This window comes from Sylvia atricapilla, chromosome 1 (assembly GCF_009819655.1).
Source record: "Sylvia atricapilla isolate bSylAtr1 chromosome 1, bSylAtr1.pri, whole genome shotgun sequence".
In the NCBI taxonomy this organism is placed as follows: Eukaryota; Metazoa; Chordata; class Aves; order Passeriformes; family Sylviidae; genus Sylvia; species Sylvia atricapilla.
In genome coordinates this window covers 115,263,631-115,281,561 of record NC_089140.1, presented here as the reverse complement: position 1 = coordinate 115,281,561, position 17,931 = coordinate 115,263,631, and the positions used below count along the sequence as shown (strand labels likewise).

Sequence of the window (17,931 nt, the reverse complement as noted above, 5' to 3'; positions counted from 1 at the left end):
ATTTAGTGAACATTAACTCAGTGTTTAAAAAATAGTATCCAAATAATGGCAGATTTTTCAGCTCCTTTCAGGCCTTCATTTCTGCATCTGAATCCTGCAAACATGCACATAATACATATTGCACGCATGTACACCCACATGTGAGCAGAGCTAGGCAGATCCACAGAGACAGAGATTTGCATTATTTTTTTTTCATATTCATTTCATTTCCCTTCATTTACTGGAGAAAACAAGGGGGGTTTTGCTAATGGAACTGCAGTTATACATAGGGAAAAGGAAGTTATCATTCTCATCTTTATCATCACATATAATGAAGCAATTTCAGTAACGCTCATGTCAACAGATTGTTGGTGATGGTGCATCCTTCAGAAAGAATTCAAATAGACTTCACTGACCCTGGAGTGCTGAGAGTAACATGAAAGTTAGTCTGACTTGTAAACTGAGCAAACATGACACAGAGATCACAGAATAAGGGCGTGTATGCCTCTTTCAGCCTTGTTTTGACAAAGTGACTTTCTCCAAAGGGACATTTCTGCCATTTTTTTTTCCAGCATGTTTCACCTTTCACTGACTATTAATTTCAGTGTGACTTAACTTCAAATTATGACTCCCACCTATAAGCATATGTGAGTTAATTCTTAATTTTTTTCATCATTTATTTGAGCGCACAGTTAGCATTCTGGATATTTAAGAAAATAAATGTATGAAAAACAACTGAGGAAATTGAGTTTAATCAAATGTAGCAAGTTATAAATATTAGAACAAAAATTATTATTAAAATTTGTATTCATTAACGGAGAGGTTTTATTATTAGTAAATTTAAGAAATCAGGCCAGACCATAATATTTCTGAAAACCATGCAGTTTCTCATATTCTATGCAGTATTCTTCTGGCTTTAGACTTAAGATAACTTCCCTATATGTGGTGCAGGCTAACATTTAGATAGCCATAAGTTTTAAACAGAAATTTCAGAGCCTTATGAATCGGATTAATAAAGCATGTTTAGCTAAAAGGGAAATTATTCAAAATATTCCTATTTCTCTTAATGCATGACCTATGTAGTATGTTTGATGGCATGGATAGTGTTCCAACACAAAATATTCTGAAATAAAGGCATTGGCACAGCAACAAGTGTGTTTGTTCCATGCAGCAGAGCAGCTGAGGATGGGGTTTAGCCTCTTCATTACGTTAACAAACTGATGAATAGCTGTTAGCAATATCAATATATATGGTAAAGGACCCTGAAAATCTTACCCATGGTTTGCAGATGGGAAAGCAAGATATGTCAAAAATCACTACAGAGTTTTGCTGTAACCCACCCTCCTAATTCTCCTTTAAACTAGGCCATGAAATCTGAGGACAATAATAGTGGCTGCTTATGTGAAAAAATGTGTCAGGCTTGGTTGTCTTGGTTGTGTGTAAGATACTAGATTAGTGATGGCAGTTCCAAATTTGGAGAAAGAAAACGGCAGGCTAGACCAGGAAACAAAGGACCTAAATTAACTTTTTTTTTTTTACACTGTTGAAGGCAAAAGTGTAGGGGGAAAGGGATTAATTATTTTTCTAGAGTAATAACCAAACTCCATTTCAAGGGAAATTTGATGGTGCAGATAAATGTTTGCCTATGGTGTGGCTCTTAAACAGACTTCGGAGGATAGAACAGCTGTATTTGATAGTTTCTAAGTATTTTCTGACTTTTCTTTTCCCCAACAGAGCTACAGTGAACCTGTCGATGTTAAAGCCTCTCCACAACCTCAGATGATGAATTCGAAGCAGTCAGTGTTTCATGGGCCTGCCCAGGCTCACTCCGCCCTGTACCTCAGCTCCCACTACCACCAACAACCAGGAATGAATCCTCACATCACTGCCATGCATGCCAATATCCCCAGGAACATAGCTCCCAAGCCCAACAACCAAATGCCAGTGACTGTTTCCATAGCAAACATGGCTGTGTCCCCACCACCACCCCTCCAGATTAGCCCCCCTCTGCACCAGCATCTCAACATCCAGCAGCACCAGCCGATCCCAATGCAGCAGCCCATTGGAAACCAGCTACCAATGCAGGTCCAGTCTGCTTTACACTCACCTACAATGCAGCAAGTAAGTTGGAGCTTTTCAGTTCTCTGGGGAATTGTTTTCTTTTTGGGGAGGGCGTGGGGAAGGGAGTCGTCCAGAAGCTGGCATAGTGAGAGATTTAGATTAGCTTTAATTTTGCAGGTTCCAAAACCATGATAGTACAGCCTTAGTATTTCAAGGGCAAGAACAGATGAACGAGTTTAACTAGATGATGGAAAACTGCAGTAGAAGTGTTTGTGCTAGCAACAATGTCCATCATTGTCCACAGATCCATCTGCAAATCTGTGACTACCCTGAAACAGTGAAATGCAAAGCTTTCAGGAGTTACACTTGGCAAACAAAAGGCAGGCATGTCTAGAAAAAGATATGATTGTAGCTTGCAGTTATGCTTGTGCTGATTGTGATGTGGAACTGTCAGAGGAAACATGAAGCAACCCAGGTTGTGTTGAACATGCTAGATTAAGGGAACACAAGTGTGTTACATTATGTCGTATTCATAACTTCATTTTGCTAAATAGATATACCTTCTTTTTACTGGAAATAAATGGGCTGTGTCCACCATCCCAATATGGGGTTTTTTTGTTTGGTTGGTTTTTTTTCTTTTCCCTACTCTGAATGTTTTAGATATTGAGTTGATTCTCAATATATTTCCTGTGAGTTCTGAGTTAACGCAGACCATTCATGGTATTGTGCCTCACAGGCTTACAGAGGAAGATAAAGAGAGCAGATAAACTGTTGATTTCATGAGTGAAAATTTCCTTCTGTATTGAATGAGATCCGACTATCAATAATAATATCTCGCTTTGCAAAGTGGCATTAAAATGAAAATTTTTGGAATGGAATTGCAAGAATCCACAAAATTTGTAAACACAAAACTTGTCATTCAGTACAGGCTGATAATACATAGTCATGAACTTGCTCCATGCTTTAAATTTCTCTAAAAATTCACCTTTGTTAACAAGGCATTTGCATTTGCTTTCCAAGCCAGAAATACTTCATTTCGAGATTGGTCTTTAGAGTTGGGAATACTTGAGCATAAACCATAGCTTCTTGCTGGGAGAACTATTTTACAGGGAAAGAAATTTTCCAAAGCAGAAAAAAGACTCCAAAAGTCTTAAAAGCAATCTGGACTCATGAACTTAGTTGTTTAGAAGATAAATCAAGGTATACTTAGGATGATTTGGATTTATTCAGACTTCGATCTTAGTCTCAGGAGTGATTTGGAGTAATCAGGAAGGAAAACTTGTGAAGTGTTCACAACTTTTTCCTAGTCCAGTTAATTTTTCACTATCAGAGAAGACAGACTCAACAGACTTATGGCCACACGTATAAGACGTCATGGAGGTTTTCCTGCAGTTAGTGTGAGTGTTCCAGGAGAGCCATGCTCAAGTCTCAGAGAAACTCAAGAGCTGACCACAAGCCTGGGCAGCTGGATTTAACTGGAGGAAGTCCTAGGTGGGTGAGCTGGGAGAGTCTGTCTGGAGATCCTAAGCCTGGAGGGATCCTTGTTGAACCTGAAGGCTCAGCGCAGTAAGAGACAAGCCAATACTCTTCATTTACCAAACATGAAAAATTACATCTGTGATAGCAACCTGTTGAGATCCTATAGCTATGTTTCAACAAGTTTTTATTGCACAGTGATTCAGTCTTCCAAGTTCAGATTGTTTGCCAGCTTCAGTGTCGGATATTACTTGTCTGTCCTATGCAAAACTCTTTATGTCTTTTCTGGAATCATTAGTCATAATTTACTGAATCGATTTGAAAATCTGTCTCTATTTAGTGAATTAATACTACAGTTGGGGGTAGCAAAAGGTGTAATGCAGATGTTAGATACTTACACATTTATATATAAAACATCATTTTTGTATGAATAAACACTTAGGCATTACTCTAAACTCTCTACCAAAGAAAAGGTAATGTACTGTGAATCTGCTAATGTTTTATTTTGCCAAGTTGCAAGCTTGTAGCATAAGGTGTGTGCATCCACAGTTTGAAAGTATTTTCAATCTTCTGTGAGATATGTGGCACACAGTTGACTTGTTTCTAGCTTAAGAAAAAATACAGGACACTTGGTTGTAGAAAACAGATCTCCAGAAGTCAGAATGTAGACCTTTATCATGATGAGTCTTTTTTTTTTTTTAACTAAGGACAATTATAGTTAAGTAAATAATGCTGTACATCTGTGTTCCTGTTAAACTCACAGAATTTTAGGTTGAATGCTTTTTACCAACTCATATTCCTTAGTCAGAAAGGCTGAGGCTTTTAATGAAAATACCTTGGTGAGATATTAAAGTTTTACTTAAGGTTCTTGTTACATGTTGAAATGCTGTTGTACCAATCTACATGTCTCTTTAAGCACTGTGTAATATCTACAAGCCAATTTATATTTCTTACGCTCCTGCTTTTGCTTTACAGTAATGCAGCTTTTGAGCTCTGGAAAATCTATGCCATTTCATTTTGGAATATTTGTTTGGGGTTTTTTTAGCATACAACAGCTTATAGACTTTGTGAATTGAATTTAAATATAGCAAAATGTATATTACATTATAGGTGTACTAACAACACCATAATTTGCCATGACAGAACAGAACTGTGGTATCCTGCTCAGTTTCATACATATGACCCTTTTTAGTCAAGAAAGGATGGAAAACACAACACCAGGATTTCACACTGTGTTAGAACATAGAAGACAGGTTGGTCACCAGGAGGCAAATAGCAAAAGTCAAGAGACTACAACCTGAAAGTAAAGGCCTCTTTCTGACTGGATTGTCAAAGGACTCTACTCTCTCTTCTGCTCAAAATAGAGCAAACACTCTGCTGATCACAGAGCTTGTGAAAGAGGAGAAGATGCAGGGGGAGAAAAATGGAGCTCTCCCAGCAGCTCAGAGTCAACAGCAGTTAGGGGAAAGAGGAGGCACCACACTCTCTGTCTGGCCTATGGTGAGGAGGGATGTGATGTTCAGTCCCAAACAACACCGTGTTGAACACTCTCCTGCATAAAAACACAGCCAAGAAGAATGGGAGACTATGAATTCTGATAAAGCAGAGCAATAGTTGCCTTAAAGCCAATTTTTTTTTTCCACTTCCTCTTCCCTCAAGTTACTTTATTTCCTCCATGCTTAGGTATGGCCACCACAGGCCTTTCCAAAGACTCCATAAAAGCAGCAAAAACAGAAACTAGTTAACATAACTAGGGAGTGACATGCAACAGGAGTAATTTTCCTATTTGGAAGCCTCAGCATTACTTATACTAAACAGACTAATACGCTATAAGAAAAAAAGAGGCAAATTTTGTCATGTCACACTGCAGCATTAAGCTTAATAGGCAAGAGAAGACTAAGTCTGCCAACAGCTTCCTAGCAGTATTCTACTGCAGGTGCTGGCATGTTCACCTGGCTGGGCACCTTCATTGCAGACAGTGCTGGAGGCATATTAGAAGTAGAAATCATCAATTGTGGGTTCTCTATTTTTTTTTTTTCTTTCTTTTTTTCCAAACATATCTCTTTGAAATAGTGTGACACTCAACAGTAGCAGGCTCTGCAAATCCCTGCTCTCAACAGATCCCCTACTTGAACTCCGGCTCTGTGACTTTTGGTCAGTCATTTTCTCCAGGAAAAAGAGGATAGTTTCATATCAAGGGCCATCTTGTAGTATGCCTGAAGGACTGCCGACTCCAAGAAAAACCACACTGAGATCCAGATTTCAGTCCTGGCAGGCAGGAACACAGTTCTCCAAAAGCCATTGTGCGTGAAATTCACAAACTCTTCTATGCAAACTTTGAGGAAGAACTGATAAGAAGTGCTGACCTGGGGAGAGAGTTCTGTTCCCACTGCTTCCAGGACAATGAGCTGATCTTCCTCAGCTCTACAGGGAACAGCATGTCCCTCTCCATATCCAGCACTCCTTCCCTGCATGTGTGCAGCTGCCAAATTAAGAGTGACTGCCAGCTGGAGAAGGGCAGTCTCCTTTGAGGATCCACAAAAACTACAGAACATCAAGAAAATCAGAAGTGTTGGTAGCCAAAAATCCTCAGTGACTGCACAATTTCTGTTATTTTTAAAATCAATTAACTCTGTGGAGTGTGCAGCTGATGCGAAGCATCCAAATTGTTCTGAAAAGCAATGTAAAATTTTGGTATTAGCATTTTGGTCACATGCCTAGCAATAGTAATTATTTTTTAAATTCTTTTAAACAATCTTCTCTAGTCTGACTTATCTAAATTGCAACTTCTTGGAAGTAGATTATTTTGTCTTTTTTCTCTTCTGTTCCAACAGTTAATGAATAAATTAAAAAAGGGTCACTACTGCCGACCTTTGAGGTGCTTGTTTACAGTAATAATCCTTTAAACTCTAAAAAAAATTACCATTAGTTCTATTCTCCTACTTAGATTTAAATTAGATCCTAATTCTTAGTTTCTTTACCTCCTAATTCTGAAATTCATTATATTTTTTGTTAAATATCATTAACATGAGCCGTGTTAAAGTTTTACTTTTCAAAGTTAAAATCCACTCTACTTTAGTTTTTCTTTTATCCACCTTTGACACATATGAACACTCACAGCAGATTTGAAGAGTGGGATTTTTCTTTAATTAAATGCTCATCTGAGCATCTTATCACCGTATAGTTTAACTGATAGAGAGTTGTTTCTCTCCAATCTTTTTCTTAGGTTTGACATGATATTTCATTTTAACTCAGTTGGTCTTAGATGATCTGATTATTAACCCTTGTCATTCAAATCAGCACAATTTCTGCAAAGTTCAGACTGAAACAACAAATGAAGCTGCAGCCTGTTTTCACTTGCAAGGTCATTCTTTCCTTTCTTTACTCACACAGACACTTGTACCTCTTTCTGAGCATACCCCACTGTTCACTCTGCTCTTTGATATGAAGAGTGATGAGACTGAGGATTCACTCCCTCCTTAATGCACCCAGATGTTCTTAGGGAAACTTTTAAAGTGGCCCTACTGGAAGCATCACCTTTTCTGCACAAAATGCTCTACCCAAGCATTGTGTGGGATGGTGAGTCCCATGTCCCGCTCTGTCCCATTTCAGTTGACAGGTAGAGGAAGCAAAACTAGATTCTTATTGTCTAGTAACCATGGCTGCAAGTATATATGCATAACAAAGCACCAGAAGATTAATGTAAGACACCTTTTTTTTTTTTTTTTTTTTTTTAATAATAACTCATTTCAGTCTACTTTTACGTATTTCTTTTCCTTTAGAATATAAATGTATACAGCTAGATGATTGCATAGCCTGCTAAAAATAATGGCCTTATTTTTTTTTCTGGTATCTATTTTATATACAGCAAACTCAGGAACCTGCTGTATTTGTCCAGATTTCTTCTTCTTTTTTGTTAAGCTTTGTCTTCGAATGAGGTCAAGAGAGAAAAAAAATCATTAATATCTGTCAACTTCCTTTATAACCTTAAGGAAAAATCTTTGTATGATATCACACAGACAGATTTTCAATTTCCTTGTGTAATAAACAGATGCTTTAGGATTTGGATGTAATTTAAAGGTTTAAAATATCACATTGAGATTGATGAATAAATCAGTTGTGAAGACAAAAAACATTGATGCCTGTTGAAAATACCTCTCCAGACAGGCAGGAAATGAAATTAGTTCCTAGTAAAGTGTGGAGATGAGGATCACTCTTTAGTTCTGCTGCAGGCTTTTTAGGACTTGCTACAGTGGCACAACGAAACTGCTAGGGCTACAGAAATCTAATTAAAGAGCAAATGTCCCTCCTGACATCGAATTAATCTTTATCAAGTTCCCTATTTTTATTTCAATCTGGGACAAGAAAATGAAATTTAAAATTCTAGGCATGTTGCAAAACAGTTGGTGATTTTCTCTTGAGCATTACAATGCAAAAACATTCAGCATTGTTTAATTAGACCTCGAAGCACTCATTTTCTGAGCACTTTTTATTTCATCATTGTTTGTTAAGGGCTTACATAAATAATACCCAAATATTTACCACAAGTCTGGTAGAAGGCTGTTTCCCTCTGTTGTACAGATCTGTATTTTCAGAGCTTTTTCTGTTGATGAAAAAGCTGAAGTAATTATTGTTTACATCTTAAACAGTACCATGCTTTATCAGTCCTTCATACTGAGTTGAGGTTGCTTAAATGACTTTGCTTTCACAAGCATGCTTTCCATCACCCACAGTGCAGGTATTCTGGTAGCCCTCAACCCTCCAGAGGGACCACTGAGACCCTTCTGGGACTGGAGCCTGGCTCAGATACCCCTGCCCCACTGTAGCATTTACCACCTGAGTGTGCCCTAAGAAACAGGCCCAAATCCCAGGCAGCCATAAACTAAACAGACTTGCCAGGTACAAGATGAAAGCATTGTTACACCTTCTTTTGCAGGTAGAAGAATTAAATCTGCAGCCCCAACCTTAACATGAGAGGTACCAATTCAGTCCAAACACACTTACACACATGCTTTGCTGGAAGAGAGCCAAAGCAATTTGGCTGTGGTCACACAGAAAACCTGAAAAAGCATGAGAATGCATCCGCACCCAATGCCTGAGTTAAAACACAGGACAGTTCTCTGACATCTGAGTTATTTATTTATCCTAATTACATTAGGATGAGAAGAAATGGAATGGGTATTGTACTGGTAGTCTCTTCCTCAGATTTAGAGGAACTGTCTCCTTGCTGCATGAGTGTTGTCCAGAGAGTTTGAGGATGCTCCCTCTCCCTGGAAATGTTCAAGGCCAGGTTGGATGGGGCTCTGAGCAGCCTGGTTCAGTGGAAGGTGTCCCTGTCCACAGTAGGGGGGCTGGAATCAGATGATCTTTAAGTTCCCTTCCAACCCAAACCATTCTATAATTTTATGAGTTCTTGAGTCTCTGTGCCTGCTCACTTGCATGCTTTGCTACCAGCTACTGTCCCTATATGGTGTTTTCCCTGTATATATGATAGATCAGGGGATTTGCTACCAAAGGTAAATCTGAGTGCCTGAGGGTAAGATGTGTTTCTGTGGTTGGTTTCCTCTTATGGCTAAATTAGAAAGGCCTTATGATTGATGTTTCTTATAAAAATGATGACAGTATACAAACCCAGAATTTCTGCCTTCTAATTACACAAAACTCCAATTAAAGTCACTAGGAAATCTGCTCAATTACTGTTTCCTTTGGCTCTTTTGCAGGGATGGGGGTTGTCTCTGCAGCTTGCTGCATAGGTTTAGAGCCTGGTGAAAAGGCAGTGTACAGAACATGGGGGTTACAGTCCCCATGGGTGTAAAACCCACCATGGGAAGGCTTTATTTAATTTAATTAGCAGGGTAGTATATAAATAACATGGCAACTAGATGCAGAATTCAGCTGTGAACTTGCTTACTGCTAGTAGTCTGTTTCCTGGAGTCAACAGGTACAAAGTGAGGTTTCCAAGAGTGTTTAAGGTTACTCAGGGTATTCTCCATATAGAAAAGATTAAGGAATAAAGTTGCAGTCATTTATGGTCTAGACTAAAACCCATGGAGTGAGGTGGCAGTGCACCTGAGAAGTGGGACAAAATACCTGCAGGATCTCAGCCAAGGAAGAGAGATGAGAAGAAGGAAGTGATATTCCATTTGAAGGAAGGTTATTTCTGTGGAAGAAGGGGGCCAAGTGAAAGCTGAGAATATTCATTTATCTTGACAAAAGGTAGCGTGGCTGCCTTCTTAACCTGCAGAAAAAAAAAAAAGGCCACAAATGAAGGCTGCATAAGAAAAGAAATCACACACAATGCCCTAACACTAAATTAACTAAAAGCTGTGAGAGTTAATTCTACCTATTTTGCATGTGGGCTTTGGCTGGAAGGAGTGAGTTTCACAACTAGGCATCTTGGTGCAAGTTCCATTTCTGATTTAGTAGCTATGCATTCAGTTAACTTGAGTGGGAATTGTATGCCCTTGCCCCAGGAAGAAACTTGGTCTGGTTTTTCCGCAGATATCGATTGCTTTCTTACAACATTCCCATGATTTTACCCAGTGTAGCTCTTCCTACTTTATAGGAACACGATGTACAGGATGAACCAGATATACTAGCCTTGAAATTTCAATTGTTCTCCTGGGTTTGAAACATAATATTTAAACATCAGAATATATCAAAAGAGCTAAAAATTATTATGACTTTTCATATGACAGAAAATTCAGGGAGCAGGTTAGATGTCTCTTTGTAACTTCCACTTTTTTTCCTCGTCCCTTTGGTTTCAAAAGCAAGTTATTCTGTGCTACTTTCACTACATTAGTCCAACAACTGTTAAAAAGCTTTGGTTGAATTTCCGTTTAGTTGAGAGAGAAGTGCAAATAAAAGAAGCAGCAGATGGTCCCTTTGTGACTGAATGAAGAAAAAGGGGTTTGAGAACAATATGTGAATAGGTGTAGTCTAATAAAACAGTCAGCCACCTGCTGCCTACATCCTTCAAAAAGATTCTGTTGCATATTCTGGGAATTAGTGACTAGTGTGTATGCTTACGTTTAATCTAAATGGAAGCTCTAAGGAGCAAACAGACCTTTTTGTCCCAGTGCTGATTGAGTTGTTCTCTTGGTTTTGAATTGTTTCTGCTCTGTGTCCTTTAGTTCCATCCTGTGTAAAAGTGAACAACACTTTGGCAGTGTTTTGTGTCTCAAACTGAAGAAAGATTTTAAAACTTAGAAAGCACCTACACATTTTTGCCTATCGGTTTTATAACCAAAATCACACATGGGGAAGAAGTATTCTCTACCATTTCACAGTACACTCTGCATTTTTGCTTTTTTTAATGCACCCAACCTGTTACTTTTTTCCCATACTTTGTAATGTACTTGGTTTCTCCTCTAGGGATTTACTCTTCAGCCTGATTATCAGAATATCATCAATCCAACATCAACAGCTGCACAAGTTGTTACCCAAGCAATGGAGTATGTTCGTTCAGGGTGCAGAAATCCTCCAGCACAGACTGTGGACTGGAATAATGACTACTGCAGTAATGGGTAAGCAGCCAGTGAATGCCACCTTGTGTTGAGCAACATTCATGACACAAGCATATGATAGAAAATTTGGAGCAGCATTGTTGCCTGTTTCCCTACAGTGTTTCTGGAGTGTATCTGTGATGGCCCTATATTTATTCAGCAGTTAGTTTGTTGTGGGAGAACAAGTGTTTAATACATACATTTATTAGACACTGTCACATTATCACAGCACACAAACTTTCTAGGTCTCAGAGAACTTGCATTCTACAGAAGATAAGAACTGAAATCTTAGGGAGAAGGAGTAAGAAAGAATTTTTAAGATTACTATGTCTCAATGATAGGCAAATGGCATGAACTATTTTCTAGTCTGTATCAGTAAATTAACTAGCTTGGTTCATGAAAAACCACATCAGTGAGAAGCAGGGCTGATACATGGGATACAAGACACACAGAAGGGAATGGCATGAAGAACACATGTTTGTAATCAGAAGCAAAACACCATACCTATAGGAGCCCTATGTCCTCTACATAAGGTTATTAACCCCTTTGAACCTTCAGCTTCTGTCAGCATGGTTTTTGTGGAGCCATGTTACTGTGCCAGGAACTGCCTGAAACATTTAAGACTGAACAGAAGGTATCTTCTCAGTTTTAAATTATAAATGTTGTGCCTTGTGAATGTGCCCACCAGCCCTACCCATGACTTACCCTGAATCCCCATGGCAATGGCAGATAAAAGCTCTTAGTTGCTCCCAAAGTGCCAAATGTAGCCCAGACGAATGAACAGAAAGCAGAACTAAAGACCAGTTTGATCCATTACATTTACTTAAACCAAGAATTTCACTTGCCTTATTGTTTTAAAGCGTTTCTTGAACTCAAACTAGAACTGAATAAAAATCTTTTTCTGGCTACTAGTTTAGAATAACACCTTTGCTACAACCTGCTGACGCTGAGGCAGACTTCAACTAGTGGGAACAGCAGCATCACTCTTTCCCATACCTATCACTGGTGCCCCATGACTTGTCCACTTGTTCAACAGAACAGTTTCACTTCTGTGCTCTACCATCATGTTTTGACATGTGCTGCAGGCCCTTGTTGAAGTCTAACCAGCCCACAGAGTTTTACAACCACTTACACTGAGCTCTGAACAGACTAAATAGACTCTGTCAAACGAACCATAGCCACCTGTGGATTTGATTTCTGGTTTCTTCTGAAAAAAGCAATGTGTCATTGTTCCCAGAAGTGCTCTCCAAGTGCACAGTGGGTGTAACTTTCCATCCCCAGCAGCTTTCTCTGACAAAAATGCCTGTATAGCCCACTCTCTGTAGATAAACCTTTGTAAATCTATGTGCGTGAACTTAAACCATCTTTGCTAAGCTTCTGCTGTCCTCTTGCAAGTGCTTACTTGAACCTTCCAACCCAACACATTTTGGTTATATCTCTACTAGCAAATAAAATATGCCAGAAGCTCAATAAGTGGCTGACACCCATGTTCATGCAATGAAGCTCTCCTGCCTCTAAGGAAAGTGGCTGCTTCCTATGGAGCATCGTTCCAAGACCTGTGCTAAATCCAGAGCTCCAAGCAGTTTTTGATAGTCAGTGCTAACAGCACACTAGTGCAGGTTATCCCAAACCAGTGCTTCAACCCATGTCTCAGTCCTGTGCAGTTTTAAAGCCAGATATGGTCTCTAGGTTGCTATATGTCACTATGATTTTTTTTTCTTATTATTACCATGGCAATGCAGCTGTACTTTAGTGATATACTGATATACTTGGAATTAATGACATGCAGTGGGGTTGTGGGGCTGAATTTTTTTTTTTTTTTTTTTTTTTAAGAATGGAACTAAAAATTTTTCAAATATAACAAAAAAAAAAAATCACATTTGTTCTTTTTCTCTTTGAACAGGGGCATGCAGAGAGACAAAGCACTCTACCTTACCTGAAAATCTGAAACACCTCTCCTTTCCACTGAGGAATGCAGGGAAGTCTTTTCATCATGGATTGCTTTATGCAGTCAAGGCAGTTCTGCATTTTATTAGAAAATACAAGTTGCTAAGCACTTAGGACTATTTGAGCTTGTGGGTCACCCACTCTGGAAAAAAATAGTCTCGCTTCTTTCCTTTTCTTTTTTTTTTCCCCCCCATTTTTTCTCTTTCTATCTCTTTTCCACCCCTTCCCTGAGATCCTTTAACGGACATTGCTTTTCTTCTTCCCTGAAGGAAACTTGGACCATTCAGATTTTATGTTGGTTTTTGCTGTGAAGTGCTGCGGTAGTAACTGCCTTAGCAACTGTAGATGTCTCGGATAAAAGTCCTGGATTTTCCATTGGTTTTTCATAATGGGTGTTTATATGAAACTACTAAAGACTTTTTAAATGGCTTGATGTAGCAGTCATAGCAAGTTTGTAAATAGCATCTATGTTACACTCTCCTAGAGTATAAAATGTGAATGTTTTTGTAGCTAATTGTAATTGAAACTGGCTCATTCCAGTTTATTGATTTCACAATAAGGGTAAAATTGGCAAACATTCATATTTTTACTTCATTTTTAAACAACTGACTGATAGTCTATATTTTCAAAGTATTTGGGAAAAAAAAAAGTAAAGTAGTCCCAAATTATATTAATTAAAAATATTGGCTTCGTCTCATGAAATAAATACAAAAAACTTAGGAGAAAAAACTAATATTGATAAAGAGCAAACACATTTATTTTGTACTGCCTAAAAATGCTTTTTTTTTAAAGAAAATCACTTTATGTGTACTGGTTAGTAAACGTCATTTAAGTCTTTTTATGTATAAAACTGCCAAATGCTTACCTGATATTTTATTAGATGCAGAAACAGATTGGAGACAGCTAAATTATAACCTCTACATATGGCTATGTATTATTGTTTCTTCATACTGTGTCTGTATTTAATCTTTTTTATGGAACCTGTTGCGCCTATTTATGAAATAATAAATATAGGTGTTTGTAAGTAAATTTGTTAGCATTTTAAAGAGGTTTCTTTGACGCTTTAACTTTTGCTGGCACAAATTGTTCACAACTGATGTGAATACTTTATTTAGTTTTTACAGTGACAAATATAACAACAAACCTGCTTTACTGGCAGAAAATGAAGGTAACCAAGAACTATTTCTCTATTTCTTTGGTTGTTAAGGAAAAGAAAAAAATGTATTTTAAGTAATTCCCTTTTTAAAGCATTGGAGCAGGAAGTTGCCCAAAACTATGACTTGAACCAAGAAAACTAACTGAATAAAACCGCATAACACTGCTTCTTGAAACTTCATGATGTTTTGTTAATTTGTCAAGTGGAATAAACATATTACCAAAAGAAATATTACCAAATATGCTTCAGCCATTTTATTATATATGCAAAAGTCCTACAGAATTTTAGGGAGTATATCAGAAATAAAATGAAAGGTAAGTTCAACAGCCACAGGGAAAGGGATAAAAATATCCAAAAGAAGGTATTCTGTCAATGTTTGGGATAAGGGATAGTTCTGAAAATACATTTCCGGATGACTTTGTCCCAGATGCCTGTCCCATTAATGGACAGTACCACTGATTTGTATTTTCCCTGTGAAATAAAGGAAGCAATTTGGATAGAATACACATTCAGCAATGCCATTGATTTTTCTTTATAAAACAAAACAGAAACAAAGGCATGCTTGCTTCTGAATGATTTCAGGCAATGTACAATTGGAATCACTTGGCATGTAATAACTAATAAATAATGCAGATCAGATGTGATTACTCAAATGACTGTAGCTGAGAGCTCTAATTTTCCTGTCTTGAAACTGTATGAGAACTCGTGATTAAATTCACAGTTTATTGTTTGTCTGCTTAGTACTTTAGAAATATACCAGCACTACTAATTACCCAATGTCTTCTATTTATTATATTATAGTAAACTACATTTTCCACTCATATTAATTCTAAAGAGAAAAAGATAATTACTGGGAATGAGAAAAAATCAACTTTGATTCTGACAGGCAGTTTTCCTTTTTCTTTTATGGAAAAGAACTGTGTTATCTTCATTTCTTTTAGAGCAGGTGTACAGTCACATAAAGTTGTTAATTTCGGTATCCAAGCAGAGTTCAAAATACAAGAAAACTTTAATGTAAATAAAAAAATACATCATGAATAAAATACTTATTCTGTATGAACCTCTGGCTAGTTGGTGTCTCTCACTCTATCAGCATGGGAACCTATGGTGGGTTTGCTGTGCAGCACTTTACCCATCCAGTGCTGTGAGTGTGGTTCTGTGTCTGGGCTCTGCTCAAATGAGACAACTGTGCTGGAAGAACAGCAGTTCTTGGCCACGGGTGTACTGAAACCATTTTTTTTTCCAAAAGAAAGATCCAGCTTCAGTCCATAGATGTCATTTCTTCATGTCTGACCTCAGGAAAAAGAAATGGCTCCAGCCATGGGCAGTCTGCTGTTTGTTTTCAGCTGTGTATTGACAAATTACAAATAGATGGTTGGGATCCTTCTGTAAGCAGGTGAAGCTCCACTGGCGTTGGTGAAGATGTGCCCCATCCTTCACTGAAGCACTGTGCCTTTAGGCGCCTCGGTAACACAGACAACCCAGTCACTGCTTGGAAGTCACCATCTGTCCCAGCCATGATAATGGAAAAGCACAGAGGAACTAAACAACTTGCACATGTAACAGCAAGAAAATATGATAAAAAACATCCATCAGAGTGATAGAAACCAAAGGAAATAGTCTGCCATTCATTGAAAAAAAAAATTAAAATTATTTTTAAAACATGGTGCACAAAATGCAAAGTTGGCAACATATGCACACTGCAGGTCATAAATCCCATCTGCTTGCACAAGGAAAGCAGAGGTTTTAAAAAGGAAAAGCTCTTTTATTTTATTGCTGCTCTCAGTGTGCCATGTTCTGGTGACAGGAGATATCCTGGTCTCTGTATCCCCAGACTCACACGTGTTCAAGCAGAAATCTCATCCAGCTGCTGCCTCTGACCAAAGAAGCCAAATTCCAATTCAAATGGGCCTGCCATAGGATATTCCCCTCACACTCATGCACAGGCAGTAAGTAATGTGTTCATAGAGGGCCCCAGCCGTTCACAGGGAAATGTAATGTATTCATGCCCACTTCTCTCTCTCACCAAATACCACCTCCTGATTCCAGTGGTGTCTCTGCCAAATATTCCCTGTGAGACTCCTCTGTAAACAGGAAACCCAACAAAAAAAGAGCTCATTACTGGAAGGTAAAATCACCTTCCTTAGCCTTTTGAGACATCATCCCACCCTGAACTACCATCTCCAAGTCTGTGTCTGCCTGTTTCTTCCCCAAGCCTGTAAACATGGCAGATCCACAGAGATATCTTTCTGTGCTCTGGGAAAATGGAGTGGGTAACAATCTGTATTTTCCGCATACTGTGAGAAGCAGCTGTTATGTAGCCCATACAGAAGTTACTCCCCTGGACTCCCATTGATAGGTAGGTATAGAGGCAGATATATATAGTTACAGATAGAGGTATAGATATAGTCAAAAAGACCAGATAGATAGGCAGACAGATGAACAACCATTACACTGTTAGTTATTTTTTTCTGGTATTTTCAAGCCCTTTTGCATTGAAATAAAATATCATTTTGTGGGTATAGCAGCATGTTGGCAGTGCTTCAGGAGGTGCTGAGCACCTTGGAGAACAGGAGGTACTTTGTGTCAGGTCTCACAGACACCATTTGCTTTCCTTTGCAAACTCATGTATTTTATTATTACCCAGTAGCACATTAAATCACATCTCAAATGTAGCTCTTACTTCACCAACAAGAGGACAAGTGAGAACAATGACTTGTAGCATTTCAGAGTCTGTCACAGTTACTGCCTAATTAGAGAAACCCACTAGCAAATGTGCATCTGCATGGATCCTGTGACTGTCATCATTTCACATTCTATTAAGGGCTTGCTGTGATAGACACTTTACAAAGAAATTTTGTTCAGGCTAATACCAAGCTGGCAATCATGTAATCCTCCTGAAAATAAAATGAGAGAAGGGGAAAAAAAAGAGATAGAGAGGAAGAGGAAGAGGAAAAGAAAAGGAAGCCTACCTATTTAAAAACAAATCTGTGTGCAAAAATTCACAGTATAGTGCAGAGAAAATCCTTACCCTCTGACAATTGTGTGTTTACAACGAGTCTGAGTATAATTGCTCTGATGGGCTGTCAAAGAAAAGATTAATTTGGCAAAGATTAGTATTGACTTGCTGTTTATTAAGGCTTTTAAACAGCTGTATCTGGCAACATTCCTATAAGTGCTTGTCATGTCTGAAAATCAGGCTCACACCCGGGTGCTTGCCAGCTGTTGCTAAACAATCTTACCACTTAGAGTATCTTTCTCCAGGCCAAACAGCAAGAGCAAAGTATTGCCAAATCAGTCTCTTTCATCCTGTCACTTTTCAGGGGATCTGAGAGCTCAGCTATCAGTTGATGGCTGTAGGGCTGAGCTGATAGCAGCTGCCAGGAGAAGCAGGGTAGTCAGGGAGGTATTACACCGAGCCTGGGGGAGGGCTGCTGCTCTTAGTCACCTCACCGACATGGAAAAGCACAGCTTGCAACTGGTGTTATGTGAAGGGGCTTTAAACCCCTTAACGTCTGGGATCCAAACTGGGTAGGAGGCAGAACTCCAGAGCACGTGGTTCGTCCTTTCTGGCTCTGATGGATAAAGCCAACATGATAGGAGGGTAGCAGCCATCAGTAATCTTTAGAAAATGATCCAACATTTTCTTCTATGACTTTTTTACCCAGACTGCTGATAAACAAAAGTCATAAAAGGCATGTACACAAAATACCCTGGGTCAGTGGAAACCTGTAAAAGGAAAGATGTCAGCTGTTATTTTTGTTACATTACTTAAAACATTTCAGCTGGCATTGTAGGCTTTAGTTG

At 38.5% G+C, this 17,931-nt stretch overlaps 1 protein-coding gene across 2 annotated transcripts in view; it reads left to right on the top strand.

The window, feature by feature from the left end:
• The window catches only part of TOX (thymocyte selection associated high mobility group box), a 224,476-nt gene extending 209,303 nt beyond the window's left edge, over positions 1-15,173 (top strand). For both annotated transcript variants that reach the window (XM_066331559.1, XM_066331551.1), the window contains 3 exons: positions 1,714-2,100; positions 10,891-11,042; positions 12,925-15,173. In XM_066331559.1, coding sequence (XP_066187656.1) covers positions 1,714-2,100; positions 10,891-11,042; positions 12,925-12,961 — 576 coding nt within the window. In that variant the 3' untranslated portion in view covers positions 12,962-15,173. The remainder of the gene's footprint in view (positions 1-1,713; positions 2,101-10,890; positions 11,043-12,924) is intronic.
• The last annotated feature ends 2,758 nt before the right edge of the window (positions 15,174-17,931 follow it).